This window comes from Balaenoptera ricei, chromosome 14, assembly GCF_028023285.1.
Source record: "Balaenoptera ricei isolate mBalRic1 chromosome 14, mBalRic1.hap2, whole genome shotgun sequence".
Taxonomy (NCBI): domain Eukaryota; kingdom Metazoa; phylum Chordata; class Mammalia; order Artiodactyla; family Balaenopteridae; genus Balaenoptera; species Balaenoptera ricei.
Window position 1 is genome coordinate 10053337 of NC_082652.1, and position 22556 is coordinate 10075892.

The 22556-nt window shown below is 43.0% G+C and overlaps 1 protein-coding gene across 1 annotated transcript in view; it reads left to right on the forward strand.

Moving 5' to 3' along the window:
- The first annotated feature begins 250 nt into the window (after positions 1–250).
- The window catches only part of CIT (citron rho-interacting serine/threonine kinase), a 168435-nt gene continuing 146129 nt past the window's right edge, over positions 251–22556 (forward strand). Inside the window, exons 1-5 of the mRNA XM_059895171.1 lie at positions 251–298; positions 1347–1449; positions 6844–6985; positions 15775–15950; positions 21536–21637. Coding sequence (XP_059751154.1) covers positions 1354–1449; positions 6844–6985; positions 15775–15950; positions 21536–21637 — 516 coding nt within the window. The 5' untranslated portion in view covers positions 251–298; positions 1347–1353. The remainder of the gene's footprint in view (positions 299–1346; positions 1450–6843; positions 6986–15774; positions 15951–21535; positions 21638–22556) is intronic.

Below are 22556 nucleotides of genomic sequence, written 5' to 3' on the forward strand. Positions count from 1 at the left end.
CTTATGCTTAACCGCCAATTTCAAACTTCCAAGACCTGCCCTGCCGGGTTTGCCCTCCCCGTTTCCCATTGGCCATGAGTCAAAGGAAGAAACAATTTGATTGGCTATCTCTTTCACTTCCTCTGTCCCTTTAAGGACTTGGGCAGGGCCTGGTTGAGATACAACTGTCCATCATAGGAGCGGGAACGCTGATTGGTCCAGACGTATCTGGGCCCCGCCCACGCCGTTCCCCGGATTCAAATGCTGCGGCGGGACGCCTGGGGCGGAGCGGAGCGCTGACTGGCGGGGTCGGTTGAGTGTGAGTCTGGTCCCCCGACGCCCAATTTCCTCTCCCCCCAATTCTGCAAGACCTGGGGAAGGGCCTCCTCCACCCACACCAAGCCCGGCTTTGCCTCTCGGAGCCGGGAGGGCGGCGGTTCCGCCCCCAGGGCTTCCGGGGGTCGGGAGGGTCTTCCTAGGCTGGAGGTGCACTGGCCCATTTCCACCGGAGCCGAAGGGTCGGCCAGGCGATGCTGGGGCCAGAGGAATTGTTCCTTTCTCAAGCTTGGTGGGGTCCTGTGTTTATTCTGCCCTGCCTCCTGTCAGCATTACTAGTGGGGGCTGGCAGCGCCTTAGAATCTGTGTGACCTTAATTTGCTTTAGTATCTTCATACTCTTCGTACCCATCCATCACTCCTACTTCCTGCTTCTTTCGCCCTGTTCCAGCCCCTCTGGTCTCCCAGCTATTGTTAGAGAAGCCCAGGTCCTGCCTCAGAGCCTTAGCTCTGGCTGTGCCCTCGACCCGGGATACTTTTCTTTCCCCAAATATCAGCAAGGCTTTCTGCTTAACGCCATTCAGGTTTTGGTTCAAATGTCACCTTCTCAGTGACGTTACTCTGACGCCACTGTTATACACACACTGCCATGCCCCAATTCCCCCATCTTGCTCTTTTTCTTTTCTTTTTTTTTTTTTTTGAACCCCATGGCGCTTAAAACCTTTCAACATACCTGTATTATGTAATTTGCTTATTTTCAGTGATTTATTCAATAGCTATTAGTATTTATGTGCCGGGCTATATGTTTCCCTACTATATGAAGATAAAAGTCCCTGCCCTGGTGGAGCTTACATTCTAAGGGGGGCAGATAAACAAACTTTTAAGTAAGAGAGTATGTCAGATAAGTGTTACTCCTGTTACACTGAATAAAAATCTGATTTTTAATCTCCGTCACCAGACTGAGCATCCCAAGACCCAGTGGTGGCTGACTTTCACTTCCCTTTCCTGATATCCTGAGGGAGCTCGGGATCTCTCAAGCCCTTCCTGCTCAAATCTGCAGAACACATTTAACCTATCTCCCTTCATCACCAGTGGGGAGATGTTGAAGTTTAAGTATGGAGCACGGAATCTGCCGGACGCTGGTGCTGCTGAATCCATTGCCAGCCGGGCCTCCAGGTTGAATCTTTTCTTCCAGGTAACAGACTGGCTTGCCAGCTTTGCTCACCTCTGTGTGTTTCCTTGGAACCTCTTTGTTACCTTTGCTTTTGATATAGGACTGAGGCTAATCCAGGAGAAAATGCCCTTTGGTGTTTCATATGCGCTGATAGTTTTGGAAAGGAGCCATTTTGCAGACAGGAGTGGGTAGCTGAACTTGCCCAGGAAGGAAAACCTTTTTTATGACTTCACACACTTTACACTTCTGTACTAAAGTTTGTCCTTTTATTAAAGAAAAGTAATTGAACAAAGACACTCTTCTGACCGAAATTTCTATACTTGTAGTCCTATAGAAATATAGAAATCTTTTTCATTCAAGGCATGTTTATGGTTTAGATTAAAAAAAAACAGTTTTGATAAATACCACACCTGTGAAACCCCCTTTCCTCTCAAGATACAGAACATTTACATCACCCCAAAGGATTAAAACTTAATGTTGTCAGATTTTTTTTCCACGTAGATTTCTAATTCTTTTGTTTCTGATGTAGGTGGAACACCGTTGATGTAGAAATCCTTGTTTGACTTATGTATTCTTAAGTCAAAGGGACAATACAGATAGTGGTGAAGATTTAGGTTTGAATCCTGGCCCTAGTACTTGTTAGCTGTGTTACCTTGGGCAAGTCAGTTGCCTTCTCTGAATCCATTTTCCGTTCTTTATAATAGAGGTTATAACACCTAATTTACAGAGTTGTGAGGATTAAATGAGATAATCCATGTAAAGTACTTAGTTTCTTGCCCAGCTCTTGGTAAGCCCTTTATAAAGGGTAACTATTATTAATAATAAGTGTAGAAGTAGTATTAGTGACAGTAATAATAAATTTTTTTTAGCAGTCTTTCCTGATCTTTTTCTTTCCAATTAATACATGCTCTCATAGGCTTTTTATTTTAAATTTATTAAATTTTTGGCTGCGTTGGGTCTTTGTTGCTGCGTGTGGGCTTTTCTCTAGTTGTGGAGAGCGGGGGCTACTCTTCGTTGTGGTGTGCAGGCTTCTCATTGCAGTGGCTTCTCTTGTTGCGGAGCACGGGCTCTAGGCGTGCGGGCTCAGTAGCTGTGGTGCACGGGCTTAGTTGCTCCACGGCATGTGGGATCTTCCTGGACCAGGGCTCGGACTCCGTGTCCCCTGCATTGGCAGGTGGATTCTTAACCACTGCGCCACCAGGGAAGCCCAGTAATAATAAATTTTTGTTCACATAGCAGTAGTTATATTTAAGAAGGCATTTTTGTATGATACCTGTATGATGATAAATAGTAATACTATTTAATAGTAATACTATTAAATTTAATAGTATTTAATAGTAATACTATTACATTTAAACCAACTATACTGGTTTAAATGTAATAGTATTTTACAATGTTACATTAGTTTCAACACTAATACGATCTTGACATTTTTCCCAAGATATTGGTATTGGGGAATGTTCAAACAGATCAGAATGGGGACAGATTGAAAGTGTAGGTGGGACCATCCCCGTCACCATTTAAGTCATGAGATATTTTTCACTAATGAATAAGTCTATTTTTAACCTCAGCTGACTGAGTGCTACCAGTTTTTAGCCCCTTTATCGTTTTACTCCAAAGCTTCCAACTTATCACAGAATTTATTAAGGGCTTATCATGTGCAGATGTGGAGGGAGACAAAGACTTGCCCAGAATCACACAGCTTGTAAATGGCAAAGCCACGCCCAATTTTTGGTCTGTGGGTATGTAACTGCTGGGCAATACCGCCAGCGTATGTCAGAGTTTATTAAGTGTGTCTTGTACTTAAATGTCATTATAACAGCACGGATTGTGGATAAATCCCTAATTCATCTTTTTTTTAAACTAATGAGTTCCACCCCGCCCCCAGGAAAGCTGTTATTTGCAAGTGTAGCATAACCCTAACATTTGCCTTAATATAAACAGGTAAGGATACTGTTTTTCCCCCTTCCAGCTGAAACTGCATTCCTTCTTGGATGGGACTTGAACCCAGCCAAAACTCAGGTTGGACTTGAACCCACGATCCCTGATTTAGGAGGGGACTTGAGCCCACCGTCTTTTTTTTTTTTAATTAATTAATTAATTTATTTATGGCTGTGTTGGGTCTTTGTTTCTGTGCCAGGGCTTTCTCTAGTTGCGGCAAGTGGGGGCCACTCTTAATCGCGGTGCGCGGGCCTCTCATTATCGCGGCCTCTCTTGTTGCGGAGCACAGGCTCCAGACGCGCAGGCTCAGTAATTGTGGCTCACGGGCCTAGTTGCTCCGCGGCATGTGGAATCTTCCCAGACCAGGGCTCGAACCCGTGTGCCCTGCATTGGCAGGCAGATTCTCAACCACTGTGCCACCAGGGAAGCCCGAGCCCACCGTCTTTTAATTGAAACCACTCACCTGGTGTCAGGACTTACTGAAACTCTGGTTCTCTTGTCTCAGCACAGAAAGGCAAAGAGTGAGTTTCTTAACATAGGATGCTTGTGAGAGATACAAACAGCCAGCAAGGGAATGCAACCCCGAGAACAAAGAGGGGGGCTACATTTTTATAGTCAAAGAAAAAGTGGGGAGGGGAGAAGACCACCTTTTTTCTCATTTTTGGGCAGACATCAAGGCTTACATCATTAATTCCTCCTTTGACCCTATATGGTCTAACTGGGACTGTCATGGTGCTATTTAAATCATGTATATTAGCAGGAGAGTGGTAACATATACTAAAATATGGTAATTCATCTCAGGTTTCAATATAATGTCCCCTTTCATCTAGTTTCTTTCTCCTTTCACCTATATTTCTGTCTTGGCTACATGCAGAAATGCTACTCTTCAAGGACCATTAACTTCCTGACTTCGTGTAAAAAGATTCAAACCCCATATCTGTTGTCTTGTGTTTTAGCTATCAGGACTTGTGGCTTTAGTGTGCTTGGTACTTGGATGCACCTGGTCTTCCTTCAAGGTAGTATAGATTGTTGCTAGGTTACTGGATTCTTTTCTTGAGTGGTCATTAGCTTATAACAGTCTTCCAGACTCCCTTAAAATTCCCTCTCTGTCCTTAATCCCCTAGTGGGATTTCTAAACTATTTAATTATCCTACTCTGTCCCTATCCCAGTGCCCTTTTAATGAGGTTTGGATAGAGAGTAGTGGTTTTGTTTTCCATTTAGGTAAGTACTTTAGACAGGGTCTCAGTTTCTACTTAACAGAACTTCCCCACAAGTTCTAGGTCAGTGGTTGGCAGACTGTTAGATTTTCGAGCCAGCAAAATTTTACAAATTTGCTGGGCTGACCTAGGTTTGCCAACTTTCTATTTTGCCAAGTAAGGAATGTAAAAAACACACAGAAAAAAGAAAATCATATCATCTTCTGGTCCTTTTATTTCATAAAGAAAGGACATTTTAAGAAATACCACGAGAGGAAGGACATCGTTGCAGAATAAAGGACCGTTTTACAATTTGAATACACGTAGCTTTATAAAAGAGTCATCATGCGGTGTTCATCTTTTCTCATTTCATGGCAGACTTGAAAACTTTGTTAAGACTCAGTACTGTATTTGGGAACAGCTGCTTAAACTCATTAAAGAACAGAAGAAACAAAGAATCTTAGTTTCCCAGTTAGTGGCAGAACTCTGAAGTGACAGAAGTGTGGCCTTTTGTGACCCAGTGCTTCACAAACCTGGCTGAGGTCTGACTCTCTAGGGAGGACTTGTTACTAAAACATATCCTAAGCTACAAACTGGGAAATTCGAATTCAGTAGGTTGGGGTGGAACCTGAGAATCTAGTTTTTGTTTGTTTTTTAAGTGCTCCAGTTCTCCAAGTGATTCAGATGTAGCCAGTCTGTTTCTGTTATCTATTGCTGTGTAACAAACCACTCACAAAGTTTAAAACAACAGTGATTTATTTTGTCTTATGATTCTGTGGGTTGGCTGCATTCAACTAGGTGGTTCTTCTGCTGGGGTCACTCACGGGGCTGTATTGAGTTGGGAGCTTGGCTGGGACTGGAATATTTGGGTGCCAGCTGCTGGCTGGGGAGCCTCAGGGTTCTTCCACTGACCTCTCTTCTCCAAAGATCTTTCATTATTCAGTCAGTCTAACCTGGGGCTTGTAATTTTTTTCTGTGGATAATAAGTATTTTAGATGTCATGGGCCTTACGGTCTCTGCTACAACTAGTCAACTCTGTCATTGTAGCATAGAAGCAGCCATAGACGATGTGTAAATTAATAGGCATGGTGTGTTCCAGTAAAGCTTTATTTATAAAAACAGGCAGTGGGCCAGATTTGGCTGACCCCTGGTCTAGCCCAAGCTTCTTGACTTGGTGGATGGCTTCCCCAAAAAAGCAAAAGTAGAAGCTGCCAGACTTCTTAAGGGCTCCACCTTGAACTGGCACATGATCCCTTATGTCATGTTCTGTTGGTTGACGTGAGTCATGGCGATGGCACAGATTCACGGGGAGAGGAGATCGTTTCCGACTCTTGGCGGGTGCAGTGGCAAGTGCCTTCAGAGTTAGAGGAACTGTTGGTGGCCAGCTTTGCAGAGAGACCTGCACACCATCCACAGCTTGGCACATGGGATTCATTGCTCTAGACCAGGGGGTGCAAACTCACGTCTTTGGGGGCCAGGCAGTGTAAAGGAGTCAAGTGAGCCAGATGGAAGAGCTGCGAGTCAGGTCTGCAGTGAAATGCAGACCACATCCACTACCCAGAGGGGCAGCGCTCCTCAGCTGCAGCTCAGCATTCCCAGGCAGGAATGTGGGGCATTGTTGCCAGATCTGCGGGGGTCTCACGAGAAGCCAGAAATCCTCCGCTCCCCCTTTTTTTTTTGGTGTGAAATCTCCTGATTTTTCAATATTGGCAGATAACTCAAATTATTTTAAATACCACAGGCCAAACAAAACATGTCTGTGGGCTAGATGCAGTTTGCCAGTTTGCAGCTGTTGCTCGAGATCGTGAATAAATTCAGCTTTAGTGCAGTCACTCCATTTACACGACCCTAGATTGTTCAAGTGAATTAAACTGAAGTTATGTCAGCAAACCTCTGGGAACACAGGGAGGAAGAGGCAATCATTGTGTCGTAGTGCAGAGACATGGAGATGTGACAGGACCAGCAGGGTTCAGAGTAAATGTCGCCACGAGCCTCAGACCATTAAGAAAGAAGGACCTTTTCTTATTCTTGGCATGCTGGTGAAGGTTTTCTCCCGAGGTGCTGGAGGAAGAAGCCCACGGTGATGGAATGTACAAGTGATAACTTAATGACCGTCAGTGGATGTTGCTTTAAAGAACGAGGCCACTGAATTATGTTGTTAGTGTGTGTCATGAGCAGTTAGTCGAGTTGGTGGCTTGCAATTTACTCTGCGTGGATGTTATTGATCAAAGCTTTTCATTATTGACAGTGTCTCCATCTGCTGTTTGCTGTTTTTAGGGGAAACCACCCTTCATGACTCAACAGCAGATGTCTCCTCTTTCCCGGGAAGGGATATTAGATGCCCTCTTTGTTCTCTTTAAAGAATGCAGTCAGCCTGCTCTGATGAAGATTAAGCACGTGAGCAACTTTGTCCAGAAGTGTAAGTGTGGGGAACTTTTTCCCGAAAACTGTCCTGCTTAGAGAGAGCTAGAAGGATGCCAGAGGCGGGATGCGTTTGTGGTCGGTGGGAGTGGGTGGGAGCTCTGCTTTAGACGGACTCACCTTCAAGGTCAGCGTCCACCTTCTGTCTCTGGGAGACTGGATAAGTCAGGTCTCTTGGTTGCAAGTGACAGAAACTCAACTCAAACTAGCTTAGGCCAAAAAGTGAATTAAAAAAATTTTTTTATTTCATTGAAGTATAGTTGATGTACAACATTGTGTTGATTTCTGCTGTACAGCAAAGTGATTCAGTTATACATATTGTTTTTCATTATGGTTTATCACAGAATATTGAATATAGTTCCCTGTGCTATGCAGTTGGACTTTGTTGTTTATCCCAAAAAGTGAATTTTTTTTGGCTCATGAAACTGATAGTCCAGGGATGGGTCAAATTTTAGGCATGGCTGGTTCCAAGGACTTAAATAACGTCCTCTGGCTTCATCTTTACACTCACTCAAAGCTGATTATTCATTAGGCATTATAAGCACAGTGCTTAGCGCCCACAGTATTTAATTTTAATAAATTGAATTTATTGTAATTAGTTTAACTTAATTTATTTTAAAATCATAAGAAAAATACGGGTATGCTAATAATGTATAATGAATCTGGATTATATTCATCTTTATACCAATGCGGTCATAAAAAATATATATACTTATATAAAAAAAATATATTTTTTTTATGGAGCAAGGGGCTGACGAAGGCAAAAGTGCCTAGGGACTATGAAAGTCATGAGTCAGCCCTGCCCACACCTTGTTGTTGTGTTTTATTTACTTATTTAAAAATATTTATTTATTTGGCTGCACTGGGTCTTAGATGCGGCATGTGAGATCTAGTTCCCCTGACCAGGGATCGAACTTGGGGCCCCTACATTGGTAGCGTGGAGTCTTAGCCACTGGACCACCAGGGAAGTCCACAAATGTACCCTGTTCTTGACTCTCCTTGACTTCCATGTGGTGGGGAAGTTGACTGCTGGTTCCCCAGTTTCGTATTTTTTCACATGACCCCACTGTTTTTCCACCAGCGGTGATTTTGCCTCCCAGGGACATTTGGCAGTATCTGGAGACAGTTTTGGTTGTCACAGCTGGCAGGGAGGGGGCTCATGGCAGCTAATGAGTGGAGCCCGGAGATCCTGCTAAACACCGTACAGTGCACGGGACAGCCCCCACCACCCGGGACTCTGGGGCTAGCGGGCCTTTCTCTCTCGCCGTGAAATCTCAGGGCCTCTTCCTCTCCATACGGCTCTTCTGTGTGGTCTCTCCATGAAGGGTTGGCCAACTACAGCCTGGGATGCCTGCTTTGTAAACAAAGTTCTGCTGGAATACAGCCACGCCTGTTCCCTAGGGCTGCTGTCATGTCACAAGGCATTTGAGTAGGCGTGACCATATGGCCTACAAAGCCTAAAATATTTACCGTCTGGCCTTTTAAGAAAAAGCTGCTGACCCCTGGCCTACACTCTAGCAGAGATGTCTAGACCTCCTCCATGGCAACTCAGGGTTTCCAAAAGCACAAAAGTGGAAGCTGCCAGGCCTTTTTTGGGCTCAGGCCTGGAAGGGACGTAGAATCTCTTTGGCCGCATTCCACTGTTTGCAGTGAGGCGTAGGGCCCCACAGATTCCATGTGCCGGGGAACTACGTGTATCTTCCGCTGTCTATGTTCATGCAATCCCAGGGAAGATTCTCATTGGCTGTGCTTTGGGTGATTTCCCACCCCTTGACCAGACACTGGGCCAGGGTGTGAAGTACTGTGATTGGCCTCATCTAGGTGCCCAGGGGTCCAGGACACTGTGATCACCAGGACCTCATGGAAAGGGGGATATACATTGCCCAAAGGACCTGGAAGTTTTGAGTGGATTAAACCAATGTATGTTTACTAAGTGACCGTCGGTACCCTGTCTGTTCTCAGTGCCCTCATCTGCAAAATAGGGGAAAACGCATTATCTCATAAATAGGGATTGAATGAGTTAGTGCACAGTCCAGGCTTATCATGTTGCCTGGCACGTAGAAACAATCAATAAATGTTACCCAATAATGATAACCATAAACCTCAACGTTTAATATATTATGTACCTTTAACTTGAAAATGTACTTGGCGTATTTGTTCATGATTCTGTATTTGCTTGAATAAGCTCCCACCTTATTTTGTGGAATATTTAAATTCTCAAATAAGGAGTGGGAGGGGAAGGGGAATTATGTGACAGACTAATTTACTGAGCTATCAACATACACCTTCTTTAGTCTTGAGATTGCCCTCCGGTTTCTTTAAAGCAGTGGATCTTCTAGACTCATTCAGTAATCAGGGGACTAGACTTAGTGAAACATAGATTTTTGTAATAGAATCCTCTTCCAGGGAGCTGTTTCATATTTTTAAAGAGGCTTCCTGGAGAGTATGGTTGAGAGTCTATGACTGGAAAAGGGTGATTGCATTAGTATGCTTTTTTTCCCCCCTTTGATTTTCTGTTTTGGAATGTAAGCTTCATTTCTCCATGGGAAGAAGGATCCAACAGCTCTTATTGCATAAGTTTCTCGAGTCTTGCCATAGAGATGGAGATTTTCTTCAGGGACAGTTGGAGGAAGTGAGACAGAATAATACAGCCCTGAAGCAGTGCCCCTAGCTTGGGCCAAGAGAGGGCAGGGAGCTGGCATCTGGGAACCAGGGAAAGGCTTTTTGTTTCTTGTTATTCTAGCCCCAGTGCCTAAAACAGTGTCTGGTTCACAGAAGGTTTTAATAAATATTGGTTGACCGACTATTGCTGATGAACAGAATAAGTAGCAAAATCTTAAGTAGTATATCACATATTTTGTGTAAAAAATAAACAAGTGTGATATTAAAACATGCAGACAAAGTGTTGATAATGGTTAAAGTTGGGCTGTTCTTGGTGATCTGACAGTAGCTGACATTCTACCCTCTTTTAACTCCATTCGCTGCAGGCAAGCATAAGTTCACAACCTTAGTACTTTGGGCAAAATGTAACTTTAAGAAGTTTTTTTTCCCCCTAATTGCAAACATGATACAAAGTAATTATTTGCAGCAACATGGATGGACCTAGAGATTATCATACTAAGTGAAGTATGACAGAGAAAGACAAATATCATATGATATCACTTATATGTGGAATCTAAAAAAAAATGATACAAATGAACTTACTTACAAAGCAGAAATAGACTTGCAGACATAGAAAATAAATTTATGGTTACCGAAGGAGGGGGGAGGGATAAATTAGGAGTTCGAGATTAACGTATACACACTGCTATATATAAAATAGGTAACTAACAAGGACCTACTGTATAGCACAGGGAACTATATTCAATATCTTGTAATAACGTATAATGGAAAAGAATCTAAAAAAGAATATTTATATATGTATAGTAGTCACTTTGCTGTACACCTGAAACTAACACAACATTGTAAATTAACTATATTTCAATAAAAATTTTTTAAAAATACAAAGTTAAATATAAAAGGTCAGAATGGGAGAAAATCCCTCAAAATCTTTCCTAAGATAACCACTGTTAACGATTTGGTGCGTAGTACTGCAGTTTTTCTTTTGTCCTTATAAAATATTTATTATGAAATGTTCGAACATACCTAAAGGTGAAGAGACGAGTGTCATGAGCCCCTGCATACCAATCCACTAGCTTGAGCAGTGAACCCTTTTCCATGCATGTTCTAACATTACTGTGGTTTAATTTTATGCAAAATGGCTCATATGTTTATAATGCTTTTGCCACTAGGTTTGCTCACCTAGCAAAATATTTACTCGACAGGTATTTATGGAGCACTCGCTATGTGCCAGGTTCTGTTTTGGGTACTGGGTTTACAGTAGTGATCAAAACAGAAAAAAATCCTTGTTCTTGAAGAACATAGACTCCAGTGGAGGTCGAGCTACTGAATCCTCTTAAACATGTGCCTAATATTCTTTTATGTGGGTGGACTCTTAAGCTGTTTCCCCTTTCCTACTAACGGACCTCTAGGTTGTTTCTGATTTTTTTTCTGTAACAAGTAGTGCTCATCATAAGTATCTTGATATGTATGCCTTTGGAGCATTTCTGTGAAGGTTGAATTCCTAGAGATTGAAGTGTCGCAATACTGAGTTTCAAAAAAGGAAGCAGTACAGTCATCTGTGGTGGCTTTTGCCTCCTGGGTCCAAATATATATCTGACAAGGTCCTTCTTTGACTACATTTTCATTCCATGCTTTGGGTCTTTACCTCCCCTCAATGTTCAGTCTGCTCTGGGCTCAGAGTGGGCAGGGATGAAGGGTCGCTGTGTTTTTTTATTTATTTATTTATTTATTTATTTATTTATTTATGGCTGTGTTGGGTCTTCGTTTCTGTGCGAGGGCTTTCTCCAGTTGTGGCAAGTGGGGACCACTCCTCATCGCGGTGCGCGGGCCTCTCACTATCGCGGCCCCTCCTGTTGCAGAGCACAGGCTCCAGAAGCGCAGGCTCAGTAATTGTGGCTCACGAGCCCAGCCGCACCGCGGCATGTGGGATCTTCCCAGACCTGGGCTCGAACCCGTGTCCCCTGCATTGGCAGGCAGACTCTCAACCACTGCGCCACCAGGGAAGCCCCTCGCTGTGGTTTTGAAGTCACAGAAGTTGCTGGTGGGGAGAGAAGTTGCAAAGGGTTATTTTTCCACAGTCATAGACATGAGTTTAGCATCTCACCCCTTCACCTTAATAATCCAAAAGCTTGACCCTGTCGGACAGGGGAGGGAGTTGGCAGGACACGGCCGAGGCCAGGAAGCCCCAGAGGAAGTTCGGGCAATGGCCCCTACCCTCGGCACCAAAACCAGTAAGCCACTTGGTGTCTTTGGTCAACTTACACATTTGGAGGGCGGATCACAGTGAAATCGGTCGTGTGCAAAATGAACCCCATGACGGTTACAGCTTCCTGTGGTTCCAAGGTTAAGAAGTGGTGGACCCGGCAGCTGACAGTGGAGAGTGACGAAAGCAGAGATGACCTTCTGGACATTTAGATGGAAACCAATGCAGATGAAAGTCCACTGGTGAAAACTGACTTCTGATATGTTCTTTCATTGTCCAGTGAGCAATCCATAATTGATGTATAATTTAAGTCCAACTTGTAACAAGATTTTTTAAACTGGAAAAAAAAAATCTAAAAGCCTTTGGATAACAAGATTGCGATGTGGAATGGTTTCTCAGAATTCCGAGAGCATCGTGATGGTGTTGCCTGCAAGCAGTTTTGTCTCCCTGGGTGATTGAGATGCCTGGTGGTTGCCAGTGACAGACCCAGAGTTATTAAGTTGGACAATGCTGTAAGCAACATGGGGGCCCAAGGCCTAACAGAATCAGGAGAGCCTGGCCTTGTGTGCGAGCAGTGATGAAATCAGGTTCAAGCCAGCATATTTGGGGAATTAATAATTCAAAGCTCAAGTACTAGATCTGAAAGAAACTTGGAAGAGGGCAGGGCAGAAAGGCTGGGCTTGGCACAGTGATGTCAGGGCAAAAGGAAAAATATCGTGCAGCTTTCAATTTTGCTTCTGCATGGAATTCTCCCTGAAAGCGCTCTTCCTTTATTTTTTTGTTTTCCCACGGTCACGATGAATTCGTGCGGATCCACCCACCCCTCTTGCCTGATTACTCAAGGGGCCAAAAGAAGGTGTGTTTAGGATGACTGTTGAAGTAAGAGATGTGTTTAGTGCAGTGATGTTCATCGTATGAGCCTTTGAGCCAAGTGAATTCAACTCCAGCCACGCAACAAAGAAAGGGAGTGGGTAACAGCAATTAAAACTGCATCTGGCTAATTCCTTAATATGTTGCCAAGTGACTGTGGTTACGAAATGGCTTTTTCCTTTGTTGGATTCTGTCCCTTTCACTGTGTGAACAACTCTGAGTGAGTGTAACTCTAGAGTGTGGCTCCCAGCTTTTTCTGGTGCCCACCCACAGACATGAGGGTCACTCCAGTGTACCCGTGGGATTTCAAGAGTCCCTTGGTCTTCACCATGGCACCTTTCTGAGGGATTCTCCAGGATAATTTTGATTACATGTTTCTCTTGTCTTGCTTGGGAGTGTAACCCTCTATATGACGCAGTTTCCCTATATCAGGATTGAAGGATTTGATCAGTCATAACTGTTCCGCTCTATTCTTTTTTTTAATATTTTATTGAAGTATAGTTGATTTACAATGTTGTTAATTTCTGCTGTACAGCAAACTGATTCAGTTATATGTATATATATTCCTTTTCATATTCTTTTCTATTATGATTTATCACAGGATATTGAATATAGTTCCCTGGGCTATACAGTAGGACCTTGTTGTTTATCCATCCTGTATATACTAGTTTGCATCTGCTAATCCCAAACTCCCAATCCTTCCCTCTCCCACCCCTCCTCCCGCTTGGCAACCACAGGTCTGTTCTGTATGTCTTTGAGTCTGTTTCTGTTTCGTAGATATGTTCATTTGTATAGTATTTTATTTATTTATTTATTTATTTATTTATTTATTTATTTATTTATTTATTTATTTATTTATTTATTTATTTATTTATTTATTTATTTATTTATGGCTGTGTTGGGTCTTCATTTCTGTGTGAGGGCTTTCTCTAGTTGCAGCGAGCGGGGGCCACTCTTCATCGTGGTGCGCGGGCCTCTCACCATCGCGGCCTCTCTTGTTGCGGAGCACAGGCTCCAGACACGCAGGCTCAGTAGTTGTGGCTCACGGGCCTAGTTGCTCCGCGGCACGTGGGATCTTCCCACACCAGGGCTCGAACCCGTGTCCTCTGCATTAGCAGGCAGACTCTCCACCACTGCGCCACCAGGGAAGCCCTGTATCGTATTTTAGATTCCACATATAAGTGATATCATATGGTATCTGTCTTTCTCTTTCTGACTTACTTCACTTAATATGATAATCTCTAGGTCCATCCATGTTGCTGCAAATGGTATTATTTCATTCTTTTAAAAAGATTTTTTATTGGAGTATAGTTGATTTACAGCGTTGTTAGTTTCAGGTATACAGCAAAGTGGATCAGTTATACGTACACATATATATATATATATACACTATTTTTTTTTTTTTTTTAGATTCTTTTCCCATATAGGCCATTACAGAGTATTGAGTAGAGTTCCCTGTGCTATACAGCAGGTTCTTATTAGTTCATTCTTTCTTATGGCTAAGTAGTATTCCATTGTATATATATAAACCACATCTTCTTTATCCATTCATCTGTTGATGGACATTTAGGTTGTTTCCGTGTCTCGGCTATTGTAAATAGTGCTGCTATGAAAATAGGGATGCATGTATCCTTTCGAATTGTTTTGTCTGGGTATATGCCCAGGAGTGGGATTGCTGGATCATATGGTAGCTCTATTTTTAGTTTTTCTGAGGAACCTCCATACTGTTCTCTATAGTGGCTGCACCAATTTACATTCCCACCAACAGTGCAAGAGGGTTCCCTTTTCTCCACACCCTCTCCAGCAGTTATTATTTGTAGACTTTTTAATGATGGCAGTTCTGACTGGTGTGAGGTGGTACCTCATTGTAGTTTTGACTTGCATTTCTCTAATAATTACGTTCCACTTTATTCTTTAGACCATTAGAGTTGTTGCAAATCCAGCGATGCCCCAACTTAGTGCTGTTAATAAATATATGTTAGATTCCAAATCTGCCACCCGTTTAGTCCATACTTTAAACACTGAGAATCTCTCACTGTTCCGCCCCCTCCTCCAATTCCCCAAATTCATATGTTAAGGCTCTATCCCCCAGCATGTGGAGGCTTTGGGAGATAATTAGGTTTAGATGAATTCACAAAGGTGGTCCCCCATGATGGAATTAGTGTCCCTGGAAGAAGAGGAAGAGGGACGAGGGCTCCCTTTCTTTCTGCCACATGAGGACACAGGGAGAAGGTGCCTGTCCATCAGTCAGGAAGCAGGTTCTCTCCAGGATCTCAGTCTGCTGGCCTTCTCAGCCACCAGAACTTTGAGAAATACATGCCTGTTGTTTAAGCCGCTTTGCCCATGGGTCTGTGGTGTTTTGTTGAAGCAGTCAGGGCAGATGAAGACACCGACAGAGAGATTGCACTCAGAGAAGGAATAGACTATATGCGAAGAAAAAAGATAGTTGCAAACCCATCCAGGTGTGTGACACGTCAGCTCTGCAGAACCAAGGTCAGGGCTCTGTTTGGTTCCTTGGGCTCAGGCTTTTTTTTTTTTTTTTTTTTCCTTTGGTAGCACTGCTGCATATTAAGGCCAGGAAGGTATTTACTGACACGATCTAAGGGAGATAAGACTTGGGCTAGTGGGATAAAACTGAGCAGGACACGTGTAGTCAGAATGGAATGATCTGGAAGTCAACTCCAAAGTCGACTGACATGGGGATCACGTTGCTTACGTCCCATTATAAACTGATCTAAATGCTGATAAGCACTTTTGACCACACACTGCCCTGCAGCCTCCAGAGAGGAGGAAGAAAAGCGTGATTTCCGTTTTCTTTCCCCTATTTTCTACGTCTACAGGATTCAAATCATAGCTGCCATGGAAACTGTGCTTTGGAATTTCTGGAGCCCTTAATTTTAACTTAACATAGGAAAACACTTTTGTGCTGATTTTATAATTATTCACGACGACGAGAAAGTGACTAAGTGTCTTCTGACAGCTAGGGAAGACATAGCAACACTTCCTTCTTTCTTCCTTTCTTTTCGCTTTCATAAAGATGCGCGTATTTGAAGCACCTTATGGATCAGGAGTCACTCTTCCGTCTTTTGCAGATTCTGACATCATAGCTGAGTTGCAGGAGCTCCAGCCTTCAGCAAAGGACTTTGAAGTGAGAAGTGTCGTAGGTTGCGGTAACTTTGCCGAAGTGCAGGTGGTCAGAGAGAAAGCGACCGGGGACATCTACGCCATGAAAGTCATGAAGAAGAAGGCTTTGTTGGCCCAGGAGCAGGTAGGAGCGTTTAACATCACAGCCTTTTCCCCCTTTCTGTACCAGCATGTTCATTGCAGAGATGAGAATCTGCTGAATTGGCATCTGGGATGGAGCCAGTTTTCCTCTGCGTCTCTAGTTAATTATGGTGGCACAGCCAGGAAGGTCTGAACACTCTCGAGCTGACACTGACTAATTTTGAAGACTGACAAGCTCCCCTGAGTTGCTTGATCATGTTTTTATAGTTGCATGTTATTCAGAACCAACTTGGCCTTTTCACTAATGAATTGGAGATGATCTTTCATGACCATCCCTTGGGGATTCAGAGATGTGCATGTCATGGGGTGAGTCAGATAGCCTTTGCTTTCGTACACATCTTATATATTTGTGTTGTGGGCATGTGTATTTGATTTTAAAACAGACCTCTGAAGAAATTAAATTGTTCTATGGCTAGGGAGTTGCTGGTTGGAGAGCAGGTGAGAAGTTATCTTTCCTGTTGTGGTGTTTTTCTCTTTTAAACAAGGTTACTGCTTCCAGACAGTATTGATTCATTTGCCTCGTTTCTAGAGAGGTGGCCATCAGCCTTGGTGTTCAGAGAGTAATTTATTAGTTACCCATGTTCAAGTGCACATCATGTGTCTGATAATGGACCCAGCTCCGTGGGAAGCCTGCAAAAGGAATCGAAGCTCCATGGCTGTTAGTCTCAGGGTTTTAGAACAACCTTGGAAAGTGGAGGTAAAACGCAGATCTGTAAAGCAGGCACTTAGGAGCTAAAGCATCACAGAAGAGGGAGCAGTTAGCAAATTCACGAACGATAGAATGAGGAGAGGTGTGGGTGAGCCAGAGACAGGGAAGGTTAGTGGCGCTGAGAGGGAGCATGGGCTCTGGGCAGAGAGAAGTGACGAGAATGTACCAGGTAGAAACGTGGCGTGTGTGCTGTTCTGGAGGTGTGAGTATTAGAATGATATGCAGATGTGTTTGTTTGTTTTTGTTGTTTAAGTGGTTTAGAACGAATAGACTGGGAAATGGGGAGAAATAAGGATATTGGAGTTGGGAGGAGGTGATTGGTGGGAAACCTCAAGAACCCTTTTTTGGTTACTGTGATAAAATACATGCAACATAAAATTTACCATTTTAGCCATTTTTAAGTGTACAGTTCAATGGCATTAAGTACATTCACAGTGTGCCACCATCACCGCTGTCCTTCTGCAGAACTTTTTCATCATCCCGGATAGAAACTCTACCCATTAAATAGTAACTCACCCTCCCCAAGAACTGCTTTTCGGAGTCACAGTTTAATTTGTGAGACATTTGGGGATCATGTAGGCTTTTGGAAGAAGGAGGTCAGGATCTGGGTCTGAGTGCTTAAGTGACTTCGTGTGGTCTCCAGTCAGAGACTCAGCGGAGGGCAGGAAGCTGCTTGTCGGCATCCAGGAAAGCTGTGGCGTGCGTTCAGGAATGAAGTGTGGGCAACTTCACGGAAAGGACAAATGACAGGCCGTGGCGAATCATTCGGAAGAGAGGCGTGGAAGGTGCTCACTCAGCCACTCAGCACCTAACAGCCACCTGTCATCAGGCCACACCTGCTGAGCACCTGCTGTGTCTGGTGTGTTCCTAGGTCCTTGGAAGAGGCCTTAGATGTAGCCTTGTGCTGCTTATATTTCAGGTGGGAAATGATGCATATCAAAGGAAGCAAATTCAGCGTCTACCATACTGCAGGCAAGTGATAGAGACACTCACATAGGTGTGCGTTCCTCCAGGTGAATGACTTGAGATGACCCCTTGCGAGGCGTGGGCTGGGGGATTTAAAAATCGCACACACCCGGGAGCTAATTAAACCCACCCACCCATTCCTTACCTGAGCCACGGTGAGGCTTTGGAATTGAAGGGTGTGAGAGGAGAAGTCAGCACAGGGAGTTGGGGGAAGGAAGTGCCAGAGAGGAGGTGAGAAGAGGTAGCATCCTGTGAACAAGGCTTGTCACCTAGGAGAAGCCAGCGCCCCCTCCCAGAGCTCCATGAAAACTGGAAGAGGTCCTCAGAGACCTCTAATTTGTTTTAATAGAAGCTTCAGGGGTCAGACGAGGCGTCGATGATAAGCAAGTGAAGACGTAGACCCTTCCATTCAGCCAGCCTTCACTGAACACTTTTTATGTGCCAGGAAAAGAGAAGGATCAGCAAATCCCACACGGTAGATTTCGGGGGTTGGGTTGGTGTTTCCCAGATGTGTTAGAGGTTAAACTGGTGGTGTGCATGATGATTTTGGGCAGTACATGGACAGAACTATTTTAAAACATTTAATAGTTTAATATTAACTGGCATATCAAAACCTGGCACTTTGACAGATGTTACTGTTAGAATGAAATGGAAGAAGGTGTATTTAAAATTAAATTACTTGGAAGCAGTCACAAGTTTATACAAAAGTCGCAAGTACAGTGTGTCAGTCAAGGTTCTATAGTATATATATGATACATGCTATCTATACACATTGACTATACATACATGTACACATTGACTATACATACATACGCATATGTGTATGACTTACCTGACTGTGGGCGTTAGGAAGGCTGAAATCTGTAGAGCAGGTCAATAGGCTGGAAACTCTCGGGCAGAAGCTGGTGATGCAGTCTTGAGGCAGAATTTCTTCTTTCTCAGGGAAGCCTCAGTTTTGTTCCTAAGACCTTTCAACTGATTGGATGAGGCACACCTAAATTATCAAGGATAATCTCCTTTACCAAATTAACCACTGCCTACACAACAGCCTCACGGCAACACTTAGATTAGTGTTTGCTTGAGTGACTGGGTGCTAGAGCCTAGCCAAGTTGACACACAACTATCACATATAGTATCAACAACTTTCTTTTCCTGAACCATTTGAAAATCACTCGCCAACCCGATGCCCCATTATCTCCAGGTACTTCAGAGTACATTTCCTATAATAAGGACGTTTTCCCATGAATGACAACACAACCATCAAAATCAGGAAATCAACCATGATAAAATTACCACCATCTAATCCTCAGGCCCCACTCAGGGTTCACCAGTTTGTTCCATGGTCTTTTAGAACAAAAGGATTCACTTCAGGATCACACATGGCATTTCGTTGTCCTGTCCCTCTAGTCTTTTCAGTCTGGAACAGTCCCTTAATTTCTCCCGGACTCTCATGACCTTGGCGATTCTGAAGATTATAGGCCAGTTATTTGGTAAAATTTAGATTTGTCTGTTGTTGCTCATGCTGAGATTCAGGTTCAGGCAGGATTATCGCAGACAGGATGCTTTGTTCCTCTCATTGCATCCCAACAGGTGAGTCTCAATTTCACTTTGTCACATTCCTGAGGATGTCACTTAGGTATCTGCCACACTTCTCCACTGTGGAGTTACTCCTTTCCTCTTTGTAATTACATACATATATTTTGGAAGGAGATACTTTCAAATTATGGAAATACCTATTTCTCATAAAACTTTCAATCCATTAATTTATTTATATCTGTATTGACTTGCATTTTCCTGTCAGTGAGTTACAATCCATTCCTGTCATAATATATTTTTATATTCAAATTGTCCCCAAGTTGGCCAATGAGAGAAAAGGGAACCCTCTTGCACTGTTGGTGGGAAAGTAAATTGATACAGCCACTATGGAGAACAGTATGGAGGTTCCTTAAAAAACTAAAAATAGGGCTTCCCTGGTGGCACAGTGGTTAAGAATCTGCCTGCCAATGCAGGGGACATGGGTTTGAGCCCTGGTCTGAGAAGATCCCACATGCCACGGAGCAACTAAGCCCATGTGCCATAACTACTGAACCTGTGCTCTAGAGCCCGTGAGCCACAACTACGGAGCCTGCGTGCTGCAACTAATGAAGCCCACGCGTCTAGAGCCTGTGCTTCACAACAAGAGAAGCCACCGCAATGAGAAACCTGTGCACCGCCACAAAGAGTAGCCCCTGCTTGCTGCAACTAGAGAAAGCCCGCGCGCAGCAACGAAGACCCAACGGCAGCCAAAAAAAATTTAAAAAATAAATAAATAAATAAATAAAATTAAAAAAAAAAAAACCTAAAAATAGAATTACCATTTGATCCAGCAATCCCACTCCTGGGCATATACCCAGAGAAAACCATAATTCAAAAAGACACAGGCATCCCAATGTTCACTGCAGCACTATTTACAATAGCCAGGTCATGGAAGCAACCTAAATGCCCATCTACAGACAAATGGATAAAGAAGATGTGGTACATATATACAATGGAGTATTACTCAGCCATAAAAAGGAACAAAATTGGGTCATTTGTAGAGACTTGGATGGACCTAGAGACTCTCATACAGAGTGAAGTAAGTCAGAAAGAGAAAAACAAATATCGTATATTAATGCATATATGTGGAATCTAGAAAAATGGTACAGATGAACCGGTTTGCAAGGCAGAAATAGAGACACAGATGTAGAGAACAAACGTATGGACACCAAGGGGGGAAGGTGGCGGTGGTGGTGGTGGTGGTGGGATGAATTGGGAGATTGGGATTGACATATAAACTAATATGTATAAAATAGATAACTAATAAGAACCTGCTGTATAAAAAATAAATCAAATTAAATAAAAAAAAAAAAGAATCTCTTCAGGTTGGCTTTTGTGCCCTTTTGACATATCCCCCATCTTTGAGTTCTGTGTCGCTTTCTGATACAGCAGATGTTCAGGCTCTTACACTTTTACTTTACCTGCCCCAGACCTGCAATCAGTCATTTCTCCAAGGACCTCTGTTTTTTTGTTTTGTTTTGTTTTTAAGTGGAAAATGGTATTTAGAGGCCACGATCTGGGCACTAGGTGTTCTGATTGCTGTTGGGATGTCATTGCTCCCAGATGTCATGTCATTGGGATGTCATTGCTCCCAGACGCCTTTCAGTGGACAAAGCCAGGGAATACATGTACATGTATGCAGTATACCTACCTTCACACACACACACATTTACATCTCTGTTTATTTCTGTATCTATATGTTGAAAACCATGTGTTCACATCAACACTTCCAAGTCCAATCCAGCTTCACAAGGTTCATTGTGATTCTCACACTTTCCATGTTTGTAACTCTCTCCTCTGATATCACCCTTAATATTTTTTACTTATTTTATGCACCTGTGTCCATCCAGTCTACTGTCTTTGCTGCTGCCCCCTCCCCTTGGTAGGTTCAGATGCCCTGCTCAAGGCCATCTCTACACGTGATGACCTTCCTCACCCTGCTTGGACCAGTCACCCTGTTCTGGGCCACCGTGGCTCTCCTTGCCACCTGTCATGGATGCTTACCTGGTGATTCTTCTCCGTCTGATGGCTTTAGGACTGAATTGCTCAGGAAGGGAAGGTAAAGAGAAAGAGATTTAGATTTAAAAGTAGTGAGTTGATTTTAAAGAAAGACGTTAAGTAAATAATTGGACACAAATTTTATGGATCTGGCAAAAATGGTGAGTAAAGTAGGCAGAAGAATGAGATTTGTGGAATGTTGGACTAAGTGATGGCTTTTTTAAAAAAAACAAAACTAGAATTATCAGTTTAAGCAAAGGGCATTTTCCCTGTCACACTTAGTTCTTTATAATTGTCTAAACAGTTTCTTTTCCCCCTAGGTTTCATATTTTGAGGAAGAACAGAACATATTATCTCGGAGCACAAGCCCTTGGATCCCCCAGTTACAGTATGCCTTTCAGGACAAAAATAATGTTTATCTGGTGAGTCTTTCCATCTCTCTAGAATTAGCCTGGTGTTGCGATAATCAGAGAATACAGCTGTGGAATTCAATGTGGTTCTTGCCCACGTGGCCCACGACACCTCTTATTCTTTCTCATGCTTTCCTGACTTTCAGGTGTCTTCCTATTCTTCTTGTCTTAAAGAGGAAGAACTAACCCATTTAGAAAGAGCCTCATTTATTGCTGGATATTGTAGCTGTGGCTCAAAGAGCAATAAGGAGAAGTCATTTATTTGGGAATAGTCTGCTATTTCCTTTAACAGAATCTTACTTTAAATTTTAAAAATTGAGATAATGCATAGTTACTATAAGAAAATGCAAATGCTGCAGAAATGTATGAAATAGAAGGGAACATGCTCTACCTTTCTTTCTAATCCCTTTCCCCAAGGAAACAAATGTTAATGGTTGTGTATGTTCTTTCTGGCCCTTAACCACGCCTTGTGGAAAAAATATTTCTATGTCTATGCGTGTAACACATGTATATAGTTTGTTTTACAAAAGTGGTATATTACTGTCTACTTTGCTCTTCAGCTTGCTTTTTGCATTGAACAATTTGTCCCTGACATCTTTCCATGTTAGTATGTGCAGATCTGCTTCATTCTTTCGAGCAATGCCATGGTTTTTCCTGATGTGCATGTAGCATAACTTACAGAATGCTAAAATTCATTTTGGGGACTTGTTTAGGTTCTTGGGGGTTTAGATTCCTAAAATTAAAAAGGTATCCTAAAAACAATTTTTGTTCTTGATTCAGCCCTTAAAACAAGACTATCCTATTACATTGAATGGAGATAAACTTTTGTAAAGCTCATGTCAGAGAAAAGGGTGAGAGAGAGACGGATTCCTATTTGTCTTGAACCTCCACTGGGCATTTTGGGGGGACTTTACCACCTTTATTTCTGCCC